General features: G+C 37.5%; 2 protein-coding genes across 11 annotated transcripts in view; one reads left to right on the top strand and one right to left on the bottom strand.

Moving 5' to 3' along the window:
• Positions 1–14,886, top strand: part of HDAC9 (histone deacetylase 9) — a 999,956-nt gene that overhangs the window by 580,867 nt on the left and 404,203 nt on the right. For all 10 annotated transcript variants that reach the window (XM_082398347.1, XM_082398346.1, XM_082398355.1 and 7 more), the window contains 2 exons: positions 3,508–3,623; positions 13,836–13,958. In XM_082398347.1, coding sequence (XP_082254473.1) covers positions 3,508–3,623; positions 13,836–13,958 — 239 coding nt within the window. The remainder of the gene's footprint in view (positions 1–3,507; positions 3,624–13,835; positions 13,959–14,886) is intronic.
• The window catches only part of PRPS1L1 (phosphoribosyl pyrophosphate synthetase 1 like 1), a 753,632-nt gene that overhangs the window by 642,162 nt on the left and 96,584 nt on the right, over positions 1–14,886 (bottom strand).

Genomic DNA, 14,886 nt, shown 5'->3' with positions numbered 1-14,886 from the left:
GGGTTATGATTTGCTAGAGTTCTACTAAGATTTCTTTACTTGTGAAATATCATAATTTTCTCTTTCTAATTTTGTGATTTAATAACTCCCCTTTTCAACTGAAGAAAAAAACATGTATTTGAAGAGACCTGTACATTTATTAGACACACATTGCTGATCAATAAGCTGGGACTCATGGATGCTTTGGTAGATGTTTTTAACTGGTATGTTGCAGTTATTCTAAATGTCTTTGGAGGATCTGAACTACTGGACACACAGCTTTCTTTACCTGTACTCCTTCCCCTTTCTTTGCCAGCTTTCATGTAATTAGGATGAGCTCTGTTTGGATCTTAATACTAATTATTTTTGCTATCGAGTCAGAGACCACCATAGCATCATAGCAGTTAAATTACCACTGCTTTTCTTTTTTCACCTCTACCTCTCTGTTCCCTGTTTCATAGGTTCAAGTGTTTGCTTTTTCCAAACCCATGCCACCTCTCTCTTCCCAGTAATTGACATGGGAACCACTTATCATCTTCCTCTTTTTCAAAGCCAAGAGTTTTCCGCCCCTCCCCACCCCCAAAGCCATGTTAATTTAAAAATCTAACATCCCTGTGCCTGCAACGTCTTCTCCTCCACTCTTCCCTTCTCCACTGACCCCATTTCATGAGCTGCTCTTATTCAAGCCCCAGTTGTGATATTATTTCTTCTCAGAGCTTTTTGTCAGTGTTCCCAGAAAATCAGTTGCTACCTCCCCTCCCAGACCCTATCCAGCGTGATGCTGTAGAATCCTGTTGTAGGATTTGTTGTCTTGAATTCTAGTGCCTATCATAGTGATTTCTACATAAGGAAATACTTCTGTGTAAGTATCACATAAAATAATATAAATAACGTAATTTTAAATTGACAAGACAGAATGTTTAAAAGTAGTTTTCATTTTTAGTTTTGTTTTTTTAAAGAAAGGATACAGAAATGGGACTTTAATGAGAAGTCAGTGTGTAGTCATACAGGAAAGACAAGAGTTAGGAGTCCAGGGGAAGGAAACTCTTGAAGTATTTTTTTTAATGTACATCTTCTTTGTTAAAAGAAAAGTAAACAAGAAAGAGGCAAATATAAAAGTAGACAAATCAAATGTAAGCAAGATATATAGACCGAAAGGTAGTGAGCAATATGTATTTAAGAATTTTATAATATCATTGACTTGATGAAATCCCACAGTCGGTAGGTGGCAGGGTCAGAATTCTGTCACCAGTCTCACATTCTTTCCATTGGTACTGCACTTCTGAGTAGAGAAATATTTATAGTAGAAAGTTGAAAGTAATAGGTGTTCCAAGGGAGGGCAAGCAACTATAGCCTGAAAATTGGGAGTGTCCATTCACGGGTGACAGATGGTATATGAGCCAGGCTTTGAGTATAGAGGTGGGATTGGACCTTCAATGAAGTAGGTGGAGGAAAAGGAGGATAAAAAAGCATGAAATGGGAAAGCAGCACATATGGAGAGTAGGCGATTTAAATTTGACTGAGTGCAGAGTTCAGAAAGGACAATAGTAGAAAATAATGTTAGGCTCCATTTTGGAGCAGAGGAACGTAGTGAAAGTTGTCTTGCTATGATCCATCTGGCAACAGTTTAAGGAAAGTTTGGAGAGACTGACTGCTGTAGCAACTCAGAAATACAGGAGACTTTTGCTATAGTCCATGAGAGAATAATGAGGGCTGAGGGATTAAGCTGAAATCATTGTAGTCAGAAGTAGATGAGAAATGATGTAAAGAACAAAACAAAATAATCTAGTAATTGATTAGATTTGGAGCAGGGAAGGGAATGAGAATGACTGTAAGGGTAGTGATAAACAGAGGTAAGCAGAGCACATTTAATATTGAAATACACTGAGTTTGATACACATATAAAAAGAGATGAAAAAGGTCCAGTATTCCAAAGGGATTCAGGCTAGAAATTATGAGAAGGAAAGACAAGAAATAAAAGTTTTATGGGAGTGTTCTGCCTAAAAATGATAGTATGATGTCATAATTTTGAGTGATTTTGACAAGGGAAAGAGAAACAGGATAAGGCTACAAACTTCGGTGAATATCTACATTTAGGAATTGGTCGAAGGAGGAAAAGCCAGAGAGATGGAAAAACAAACATGGAAGTGGCGAATCTTCTTGTAGAAAGGATGAGGAGAATGAGAACTGTTTTGTCAAAAGCCTTCAAATTTCGGGGTGTTCAAGAGAACGATTGCAGTCCACAGTGAGCAAGCTAGGTTGCCGGGTCTCGAAGAACAAGCACACTACTTCTCACAAGTTATTAGCATGCTTTCATCTAGAGGGACAATTCCAGTGGAAAAGGAGGACCTGAAGATTCAAAATAATTGCTGGAGCAGAATTCTAAAGCAAGTGTTAAGGGGACTGGGTCATGGGTGAGGGTGATTGTGCCCGCATTGGAGCGGGAAGCAGAAGAGAAATGCTTTCACTTTGACACGGGCAAGGAGAGTGTGGATAACAAAATCATGAGGTAGAAAGAAAAGTCACTGATAGAAATCATGTCAGAAGTTGTCAGTCTCTGAGAAGTGTGAGGCCAAGATCATTTGTGCAGAGCTGAGTAGACAAGGTATAAGGATGAGGCACCTAGAAAAATGTTCAAATGCATGAACTATGGAAGGTGATAGGGGATTGATTAGAGCTCAACAGATAATTTGCCAAGGCTTGATAAGATGGCCTCTCTTAGCTATATTTCTAGGAACTGAAAGTTTCTATTTCATTAATTAGATATTTTAGTAAGTGCATTACTTCCTTTGTAACTTGAAATGTGTGTGAATTTTATATCTGAAGATGACAGAGATGATCTATATTGTTGTTATCCAACTCTTGCTAAAATGAGTTTCTTGTTATATTGGTGTTTAAAATTGAACATATTAAATTTAGGCAACTTCTCATCTTCTGGAAAATAAGTTGGGTAGAGTTAAGGTTAGCCAATGTTGTACAAGGCCATCAATACAATATTGAGATTTTATCTTCTATTGTATTTTCTTCATACAACTTTGACTAAGATGTGCTGTAATAAGGTACAGCCTTAGTAAATTAAATAAAGAGCCATTTATAACATAGCATATAAGCAATTTTTCCACACACAACAGGAATGGCTCCAGGCCTCATTTGTTGATGGCATGTTTTTATGAATTATGCAAGTCCATTATCTCTATTACTTTATTTTTTCAGTAGCACAAGAGCAAGTAAGAGAAGATTACATTCTTCCCCCCCCCCAATCAAAAGCTTCTACAATCCTCTCTAACTGGATATCTCTACTTCTGTAAAATTAATGAATACTACGTTGTATTTTTAGCGGTGAAAACAAAGGAAAAAATGTGGTATGGAAATTCAGAAATGTTCCAAAATTTTTCACAGTTTTTTTATTTAGTCATTCACGTAGGGGAAGAAAAACAATGTTCGTTTCTGTATATTACTTAGAGTATAACTGCAGTTCATCTTTGTATGTTTTTCATGAGTGTATTCGTACTTGACAATGTTTTTCAGAATCCTCAGTCAGTAGCAGTTCTCCAGGGTCTGGCCCCAGTTCACCAAACAATGGGCCAACTGGTAATGTTACTGAAAATGAGACTTCGGTTTTGCCCCCTACTCCTCAGGCTGAGGTAAGACTCATTATTTTGGTTCTTGTAAAAGTTAATCCTCGATTAGCCCGCTAAAACGCAGTGATATTTCTGAATTGAAGTTTAAAGCCACCCGTTCTTAGTTATTTTTCTGAGAGGTTTATAATGTGTGGAATTGAGTAAACTCAATCTGATTTACAAAGTTTGGATGACAGTCATGGTTTGAAAATACTGAAGTGTAATCCTCAAAGAAACCACTCTTAGTGATGCTGAGTATATACTTCCCAGCAGTTGTGCAACTCAGAAGTCCTTCTGCGTGGTTCTTGGTTATCCTGATGGGAGTAGACCCATCAGTAAGTAAAACAACGTCATGCAAACCTCTCAGAAGAACAGTTGCCCGAAACAAGTTAGGTGTTTTATCCAATTGACCTGAAGAGTAATGAGAAAATTGTTGAAGTATCATAGTTGAGGAACACAGAGCTCCACTAAGCAAACATGTATTAAGGACCTACTGTGTGCCAGTCATTTTGCCTGGCAGTGGGGATATAAAGATAAATGATATATGAACTCTGTCCTTGAAAAATGAAAGATTAAAGGAAACTGGTCTGAAATAACACATGATTTTTTTTTTTCTGACTATGCAGTCAACTTTAGTAACATTTGTTTTTTGGCACATGATTTATTGAAACCAGTGATACAGCAATAGAGGAAAGTAAATTTGTGAGTCAGCAAGAATTTGTCTATGTAGTTTCTGTAGTAGGCTAAGCAAAGGCAACAGCCACTCCTGTGGAATCAGCTGTTTTGGAGTCACCATCAATCGACTGAAATTCTCAATATTTCTCTTCTGTCATTATAATGCCTCCTTACCATGCACTGCTCTCTGCAGGGGAAGCTGGTGTAGTAACTTCCATATATAACTGTGACATGCTTCTTCCATTGTGTTTTATAGAGTCATGATCCTTTGGGGCTGAAAGGGACTGATCAAATCTCTGATTCCTGAATCATCTCTGTAGCTCTCCTGATATGTGATTATCAGACTGCCACCAGAGCACTCTTTATTCAAAGGGAACTTGCTTCACTGTCTCCTGGGGTAACCTAGTTGATTTTGGACGGTTAGCTTGACTGACAGAAATGTCTTCTGTACCTTATGCCAACATCTGTGTCTGTAACTTCATACATTCACACATAACATGTATAATAAATTATGTATAAGTTATAAATTATCTGGCCAAAATATAAGGGAAGGTTGTCCCTGATAAGGAAAGGACTGGAGCCAGTGAAGTCACTTCTTCACTGAGGACATTTGTGTACTTGAGTCTTGAGTTTTGGTGTTCAGAGCCTCACATAACTCTGAAGGGAGAGAGAAGGCAAAGCCCAGTACTGACCAAAGAGGATAATCTAACAGGAAACCATTCAGACCCAAAGACCCATATCTGTGTGACATTGGTGAGTCCCTCATCCCCACCCACAGAGGTGTCTTGATGTAGACCAGAGCAGGGGCAGAGTCTCCTGGAGAAGTTGTAACCAGAAGCTAGTTGTAGCCCGAATTTTCATAACCTCAAACTGTTAATTTAAAGTGCCCCAGATTTTTAGTTCCCTAGGTATCTGGAAAAAAGCAAAAGTAAATTCTTTCTAGAGGAATACACATTCATTTTAGATTTCAAAATTTTCCCTCAATTTTCCAAGGAAAATGCGCAGAATAGATAGATGCTCTGTTGCTTATGACCATCTTTCAGCTATGTGAAGAATACAATTCAGGCCGCTACATTTTCTCCTGTCCTCCATCTATTTCTTGTTTCTTACCATCCTATTGTCCCTTTCTCGTCTTCATTTTTCTTTCTAAAACATGATACCAGGTGGAATAAATATTTCACATATATTTGTGGCCATAGATGTAAGTGGGATTCTTGGACTATTGGTTACAGGTATTGTATTTCTGTTAGTACAGTTATATCTCAATATCAGTGAGTTTTCTGCAACCCTTTAATCAATTTCCAGAAAAAGAACAACTTGGTCACAAATATTTCTAAAAAACTTTAGATTTCCATTTCCTCTCAGTTTGAAGAATGCGTTTCAATTGCAGAAACACTAAAAGGTCTGGGTTCTAAATAGGTTCTGGATGAATTCTGTATCCTTGGAAAATGAAAACACACTAAACCACATTCATTCAACAGCATTTATGATTCTTAGAAAAGCATTGTTAGTGCGAAAAGGTGCGGAAGACCACTTACAGCTTGATAGTATTTTGTTAAGTTCAGAAACAGGCAGTACAGTATTTTGATCGGAAAAAACGTATGTAATAAAAGTATATTTTAAAAAAGCGAGGGAGTGATAAACACAGAATTTAGCATGGTGGTTACCTCTCAAGGGGGAGGAAGGCAGTGGGGGACATGGTTTGTTACTAAAGATGAAGATACATAGAACCCTTCATTATAAATACAAACATATGCATATAGCACTTAGTACAACATCAAGAAACAACCAAGCAATACATATTCATGAGACTGGTTATAAATGGGAAAAGGTGAGATTTTGTCTTTACTTCAAGCTTTTTAAAACCTGTTAAATTAAATTGAGTGTCCCAGGTTGTGTGACCCTATCATTAAATTTCAAAATATATACAGTGGAGAATGTAAATTAAAGGAATTTGCTTTTACTATTTTAATCTGTTTTATATTCCTAAAACCTTTTGCTGATACCTAAACACAAATATCTGTTTATATGCCCCAGCTTTTCAGCTAATTGTTGACATATTCTTTCCTTCCACCCCCACCAGTTTTAAAAAAAAAACAGAAGGAAATGTGATTGAATGGAGTTTGAAAGAGTAGAGGTATTTCTTCAGGTCAGTGACAGGATGTTCACCTCCAAAGCTGGAAAGACTAGTTCAAAAGCAAGCAGTGACTTACCTCATAATGAATTAATTGTGTGCCTGAACTATGATCCAAAAGGCCAGGTGGGCAGACCTTTATGCACTGATGGGTAGCCTCTCCGTGGCCCAGAACAAAAAATTCAACCCTGATGGCTAACATGTGGTTTTCTGCTGCATTGCATTTACAGAGGTCTGTAGCATAATTCATACTGGAGAGGTGAGGAGACAGCAGAATTCAGACTGAAACTGTCAGCGAATTAATATCCTTGTCTTGTAACACCAAATATTTCCACCTAAACTAGAGAAAAGAGCAAAAAACAATGTTTTTCAGCCAATTTTGGATTAATCATTTTGAATTTAGTATGATGTTTACAGACATCTTCTAAGATTAATAATAGCATGTGATGTCATACCAACAGAAATATTTGGGGGTATGAAAAATTCACATCATTACACTTTCAAAAATCAAATTAGTTGCATACTTTACCATTTATAAAATAGGCTTATTCTACCATCTTTGCTTAAAATAGTGTAACAGTGTACATTTGAATCGACTCTCTATTCTGTGACCTGGAAGTAGAAAAGCATGTCACCTAATTCTTTCAGATCCCATGTAAACAAATGGGATTCTACTCCCTTTTTGCTGCTTAGGAAATAGGAAAGTAAGGCTGTATTTCAGGCTGATCTTGAGGCTTAGGTAAAAAGAAAATTTTCTCTCTCATAATTCATGTGTTCTGCATAATTTAAATAAAGGTTAAGACAGAAGTAAGAGGAGAATTTACTTGTAAGTCCAGGCTAAGGAAACCGCACATTGCATTCAGATGTATGGGTCTTCCATTCAGAAGGCTCCCAAGGAACCTGGCTGCAAAACCAACTACTTTGTCATCATTGGTTAAGTTGCTGAACTTGCCCTGAACCTCAGATTCTTTATCTAGTGAAAGGTGGTAATAACTACCCCAACAGCTTTGTGGTGGGGAATCAGTGTTTGGAAGGCAGGTGGTAAATTGTGAAGTGCAGAACAAGTTCATTTTTTGTTGTTGGTATCAATACTGACTTCTAGTAGGGAAAACTCATTAGTATGTTTGTCATCAAGCCAGCAAATCTCACGTGAGAGTGAACCTCCATCTGCTCTGGCCATTCTGTTCCATTTCTTCAGTTTCTTACATATGCTCAGTCCCGAACTGAGATCACTGGAGCTACTTGCTTTACTCATTTGTAAACTTGGTTGGGGAGCTGAAACCTCAGGAGTTTCTATTTCCAACTCCAGTCAGAGATGTCTTTACCTATCTAGTTACTTTATTGTTAATACTGTGGGCCTGTGGGTTCAAATATGTTTCCATGAATATCAACACCATTATTTTAGATTTGGTAGATTTATTTGATAGCTATTTTAACAGTAGCCAAGCCGCTGGTTTATTTCTAGTTGAACATTAGTGGCTGGCTCTGCTATGCTATTTTTTAAATAATTTTTTCCAGCAGATACAAATGATTTTAAAAATGGATTCTAATAATAAGGTTAAGTACTCTAAAATCATCTGAAATGTCACTTGTTTTGCCCCAATCTCCCATGACTCATCTGCCTGTTGTTTCATAATAGTTGTTGTGACGTTTGCTGTAAGTGTTATGCTCCCTTCTGAGTGGGTGTAGAGCTATGGTTTTAGATAGCTGCAAATAAGACCCTCCTCCCCCCACCCCCCCAGGGGAAAGGAGGTTGCTATGACACAAGAATCATTTACTAGGAATAACATGAGTCAATAATGTAAACCAAGACCTTTAACAAAACATCAGTGACTTTTAAATGCAAAGGAAGCCCTGTCAAATGATAATTTTTTTTTTCCTCCAAGCCATTTTAGTAATACATTCTTGAGTGTCCAGTAAAAATGAAAACTTAAGAGATTTTTACTGCCTAAAAAAATTTATTCATCACATGGAGATTTTAATTTTCTATCAGCTGTCTGAAAGGAGAATGGAAAATAAATACTATACTGAAAAATACCATGAAAGCTGTAGGCAAACATTAAATGCTTAAGAGATTTTTAAAAATTTCTTTGTTTACTTGTTTGTTTTTAATGTGGTTCTTCTTTTTATTTAGATAATCTAGGTTTGGGGATTTGGAACCTTTTAAAGCCAAAACAGATTGAGGCTTACAAGCATGTCTTCCTAGATGCCACTCTAATAGAACAGATATTTCCTGATAGATCTAGTCAGAGGTGCTCCAGTCTTAGGCTGAAGGATCTGATGTCCAGGGAAGGTAGGCAGCTACCCAGAGTCATAAGCCAGTGAGTGGTAGAGCTCAAGTGTAAGATGCTTAGACCACTCTCCTTTACACCATCCAGACTGCTGCTCACCAAAACCTTGTAGATACTTATATTCTTTTTCTAATGTTTCTAATGCTCATGCATATTGTAGATAATTTTGAGCATGCAGTAACTTGAAAATTCTACATTCACTTTTTCTATGAGCCTCTTAAAAAGTGGGTGATTACATAGTTAGTATTCTGTCAAGGGTCATCTGTTGACTTCTTTGTCTTCTTAAGAGCAAGAAAGGAATTCTCCTCCCTCCCTTCTTCCCTCCCCCCTCCCTTCCTTCCTTCCTCAGTATCTCCTATCCCCACATGCATTTTCCTTGCCCCATATGCAGTCATTTTCTCCTGTATTTTTGTTTGCATGGGTTCTTACATCATACATGTATTTTTTGCTTTGTGCTCATGAATTTTGGGGGATATAAATGGCATGGTGTTATCAATCTCATTCCATTTCTTATTTTTATCACTAAACATGTGATAAAAATAAGACTAGCTCTTTTTAGAGCTAGTCACATCATAATGGATGCATATGCCTAATTGCTTTTAATCACTGTGATAATCCATGGCAGGTACTCCTGCATTTTACCTACCTGTTCTCCAGTTGGATTCCCCAGTGACCTCCAGTTCTCACCCACCACCAAAAAATGCTTTAGTGTATATCCGTACTCATCACTCTATAGCTAAATGAGAATTTCTAGAGCAGCTGGAGAACCTCTGGGCCATGGTGTACAGTGCTGAAACATTCGCCAGAATTGCTACACCAGTCCACAGTCTCACCAGTAATGTGTGATGGTTTTTACTTTCCGAAATCCCTGTGACGTTGAACATTGTCTGTTTTTCTCATTTTTGCCAGTGTCCATTTCGTAAGAGAATTTGAATCTTTTGATTGAAACTAAGGTCTTCTTGATGTCAATGGCTAAAGAAATAGCTCTATTGAGAGACGTCATTTTCAGTTTATGTGTATTTTATTCACCTGAATTTCAAATATTATCCATAATATAGGGTTCCAGTTGCCACGATGGTGAGAAAAGTAATTAAAATTTGAAGGTCATTATTAAAATATGGATAGGCCTCCCCTGCCCCGACACCTGGCTCAGTCACATCCCTCTTCCCAACATCATGCTCTTTCTGGTGAAATGCTAGTTACCCATCAAAGCCTAGTTTAAAATCGACAACCTGCTCTGTGCCATTGAAGTGTTTTGTTTTTTTTTTAATAAGTAATAATGACAATAATTATCTTTTTTTTTAAAATTAATTAATTAATTTATTTATGGCTGTGTTGGGTCTTCGTTTCTGTGCGAGGGCTTTCTCTAGTTGCGGCGAGCGGGGGCCACTCTTCATCGCGGTGCGTGGGCCTCTCATTGTCGCGGCCTCTCTTGTTGCAGAGCACAGGCTCCAGATGCGCAGGCTCAGTAGTTGTGGCTCACGGGCCTAGTTGCTCCGCGGCATGTGGGATCTTCCCAGACCAGGGCTCGAACCCGTGTCCCCTGCATTAGCAGGCAGATTCTCAACCATTGCGCCACCAGGGAAGCCCATTGAAGTGTTTTGACCATACTCTAATTATAGTAATTATGACAGGTCATCAGAGCTAGTTCTCTACTTTTCTGTGCACCCGAGTAGCATGTGAACTTACGTGGCCTAGGGCATCTTTGTACCCCGTCCACCCAATTAATCTAACTTAATTGTAATTAATTAATTGTTTTGTGAATGTTAAGCAATAGCCATTGTACATTTAATATTTCCATTTTATCTGACTACAGCAATCATTTCTGCTTCTAAAAATTTTTAGATTAAAACCATCTTTTGCATGTTCTAAGGTATGAAGCATTGGCATCTTAGCACAGCACTGATTTAAGGGCTTCAAAACTGCTTCCTGGAAAAATCCTGGCCTTGCCTGGAAATACTTGTAAGCTCACCACAGTACTAAGGTGGGGTAACCTTCCAGCCTTGCAAGAATGCTGGTCAGGATCCTTCACTATCTCAGTGAAATGGTCCCTCTCACCATCTGTTCATCTGACTTTCAAGTGTGTCTGCACCCTTTTAGCAGTGTACCATACAGCTCCGGTTTCTTATTAAGAAACATTAACCTGGAACAGATAGCCTGCTTCTATCAAGAAGTCAAATTGAGGGGACTTCCCTAGAGGCGCAGTGGTTAAGACTCTGCGCTCCCAATGCAGGGGGCCCGGGTTCGATCCCTGGTCCAGGAACTAGACCCCACATGCATGCCACAAGTAAGAGTTCACATGCCACAACTAAGGAGCCAGCAGGCCGCAACTAAGGAGCCCACCTGCCACAACTAAGACCCAATGCAACCAAATAAATTTAAAAAAAAAAAGAAGTCAAAGTGAGGAAAGTTATATTTAAAGAAGATAATTTGAGAAAAACATTATTTCAGTTAAGTCATTTGTGATTTTATCCATTGGAAGTTTATGTAAATGCTGTGCTTGTTTCCTTATCTGTAAATTGAAGGAAATAAATTTTGTCCAAGTCTCTGAAGTTCCGTGATATGATATATACCAGTTAGCCTCTGTGGGAAGAGCCAACTGTACCCCCCAACTTGGGGGACTTTGGACTTTCCTTACTTCCTCAGGAATTGTCTCCATGACTTGAAGATCCTCACGTCTATATAGTCACCAGGGCTGTTGCTTTCTTCTCACGCCAGGCTAGCTGGCTCCCCGTTGTACACTTTCATTCTTTTCCATAAGCCCCAGGGCCTGATTGTGCTGCCTGTTTTTCTCTCAAGCTTCCTCCTTCTCCATACTTTTTTATGGTTCCCTTATCCTTCAGTAATGGCTGCAGAGTGGTGTGTAGCTTCTGCAGCAGTACCTGACAACAAATCATCCAGCCTTGATCGGTTTAAAAGTTTTATTGCTGATCCCACTGGGAACCAGAATTAGGGCAATCACTCAGTTCCTTCATCCATAACAAGAGCACTAGATTGCTGGAGAGTGCCTGGAATTAGGAACTAGGAATTAGGTTAATGTCCCAAAACTCCCTGGCATAGGGCTTGGCACATGGTCGGTGCTATCCTAGGAAATGGCACCACTCAGTTTTGCTATGAAGCTACAGGGATCTGAAGTCCCATAGTAAGAACATTCCCAAGTCCCTTCGCTTTTGTCAAAGCCCCTGTGAGCAGCCAGTGTGCTACTGCCATATTACACCTAAGAAGAAACCTTTTTTTCACTTTAGTATAGGTTTGCTTCCTACGATGAGGTAGGAGGATGTCGCCCAAGTTCTGACTGGAAAACAAAGATAACCTCTTTTGTGAGGTTGGGGTAACTTTTGGTGTCATTCCCACAGTGCCTGTCAAGTCTCCGTGCTGTGGGAAGCAGATACAACCTTGAATGAAAATTGTACATGATTTAAAGTAATTATTTTTCCACATTTATTTCTCTTCCATAAATACACATAAGCAGATGAAATATCCTTTTATTATAAATGGCTGCTTGCTGCCAATAAGCTAGTTAAAATATTTTTACTTCCTCATATGTTCTTTTTGTTCTTGTTCAGGTATATATTCTATATTTAAAAATCATGGTAAAAATATATCAGTATAAGCAAAATAACTCGTCTTTTTAAATTAGAGCAAATATACAGCTGTTGTTGATACTCCTTAAATAAAATTGCAGTCCCATACATTCTGATGATAAAATCTTTTCCAACAATCTTCATGGGTTTTTGACAACTTTAATTTTGTAAAGGGTTTCATACAAACTCAATGTAATGTTAAAAATTTCAGTATACTTCTCGCTTTCCATGTACAAATATCTGACTTGTTCTTCTGAGAAAAAACAAACTCTGAGTTGGTTTGGAATTCCAAGTTGCAATGAGAAAAGTCCACCTTTAGCTTTCTGTTCTTATTATGTTAAGGCTACGACTCATCTCCAAACAAACGTATGATTGAGGTGATGTTTTGGAATAACATCCTGTGTTTTGGTGGTGCATCACTCTTCAGTGACATGCTGAGGTTGCATTGTATTAGCACATGATATTTTCCCCAGTTAATTGATATCCCAGGTTTGTCCAGGGGAAAATCTACCGCTCCCCCAAACATACTTGACAAGTTATTATATTTACTTTAGTCAAAGCCCGTGTGTGCAATATCCCTCTTGGAGGTGGTCTATTATTGGAGTCCCATATGCTTTTTGTTTGGGAAGAAAGCAGTCACTGTGTCATACTGTTACATGGAGTATTCTTTTTCAGGGATGTTGTTCCCTTGGGGACCATATCAGGCCAGAGTTCCTTAGTCTAATAAGACCTTTGTAACTCTTATTGTATAAGAGTTCTGGGAGGGAAGCAAGAGTTAAACAGAAAATGTAATTCAAGCAACTATATTAGGCCACATGTGCGAAAACATGACTCTTAGTATTGGATTAAAAAAAAGGTTATTTGTTGTAAAAAGGACTCTGATGCCAAAATTTTCAAGGTATTTCAGTGTAAGTGAAGACTGTTGTGGCCCAGCGAACTCACACAACATTTTAACATTTACTTTAGCTTCTAAAGTAAATATGTATGATTTATAAAACACCATACAGAGTTGTCTTTTCACAAATTTTATATTTTAAAAAAGATATAATTAATTGTTATAGAGGTCCTGTATGGTGATATTTAAGATTTTCTTGTGTGAGTTTTCCCATCAGCAAAATGATGTTTAATCCATATGAGGATAATGATTATAGCAACATTACATACATATTCATCACGCAGTAATACAAAAATCTGTACTCATAAGAATTACTCAATTTAATTGTTGTAGTTTACCAATTGATGACAAACACACTGATTATATTCCATAAAGGTAGAATTTTAAAAATGAATTTTTTCCAAATGAACATAGAAGCTCTTTCTTCAGATTTTACAGTTACAACTGATGAAGAAATTTTAAATTTATTACATATAACATTTTTGGATACAGAAGTCATAAAATACTTATAAGTTCTTAATTAAAATACTTAAATGTTTTGACAGATTATGATAATATAAAATCTGTTTTCTGAAATGAGAACATTACAGTAAAATATGTGATATTGTGTAATATTTTGAGAGTCCCCTTTCACTTTTTTTTTTTTTTTTTAACCAGAAAATGGTTTCACAGCAACGCATTCTAATTCACGAAGATTCCATGAACCTGCTCAGTCTTTATACCTCTCCCTCTTTGCCCAACATTACCCTGGGACTTCCAGCAGTGCCAGCCCAGCTGAATGTAAGTCATTACCCTGCAACAGCCTAAACCAGCCCAAGGGATATTTTCATAGGGAAACTCTCATTCTTTTCTTGTATATTTAGACTTCAGGGAAACTTGGTAGTCTACTTCTCCTTCACTGTTTGCTGAGTTGTTCAAAGATGTTCAGTTTGATTTCACATTAAAGAATCATGCTGGTTCATATCATAATATATAAAAATAATAACTAACATTTATAGCTTTTAAAAAAGAAAGCACTCTCCAGGTATATTATTTTGGTAGCTCCACCCAACCATCCTATGAAACAGAGATTACAGGACACATTTTTACAGAAGAAGCAGCTGAGACTTGGAATGCATAAAAGCCCAAGATCACAGATCCAGCAAGTAGCAGACCTGAACCTCAAGTCAGGCCATTGCTGAGAGGTGCAGCATCTGAAGCACAGCAGCATATGTTTAAAGAATTTATTTTGTGAATGACTTTATTTTGAGAATTTAGGTTACTGACTCTGTGGTACTGAAGAATACATATCTGGAAAACCTCTCTAAGAACAATATTAAACTCTTGCCTGGAGATTCAAAGTGAATCAATTACTTTAAAAGTCCTGACAACTGAAATAGGATCTTTTGGAGGTAATTGTCCTACTAACAGAAGACAGCAATAATTATTTTATGCATATTCCCTAAAATAATATAAATTTCAGTCATTGTAAAAGATTTGTAAACTTTACCTAGACTAATTTATCTGTGAAAAGTTAGTAAATTAAATTGTACTTATGCAGAGGTCATATGATGCATTTGGTTTAAAGAGAAGTTTGTTCCAACCCTTGGCACCAATTTTGCCAATTTTTAGATGCAGGTCTTCCACTGAGTCCATCTTGTCAAATTCACATCTTTTACAGTATGCTAACATTAAGAAATCATAAAGAGTTGACCATTTTGTGACTAAT

The sequence above is a fragment of the Balaenoptera borealis genome (genome assembly GCF_965194805.1).
Source record: "Balaenoptera borealis genome assembly, chromosome: 7".
NCBI lineage: Eukaryota > Metazoa > Chordata > Mammalia > Artiodactyla > Balaenopteridae > Balaenoptera > Balaenoptera borealis.
The sequence above is the reverse complement of the archived record's forward strand: the minus strand, read 5'-3'. Positions and strand labels throughout refer to the sequence as shown.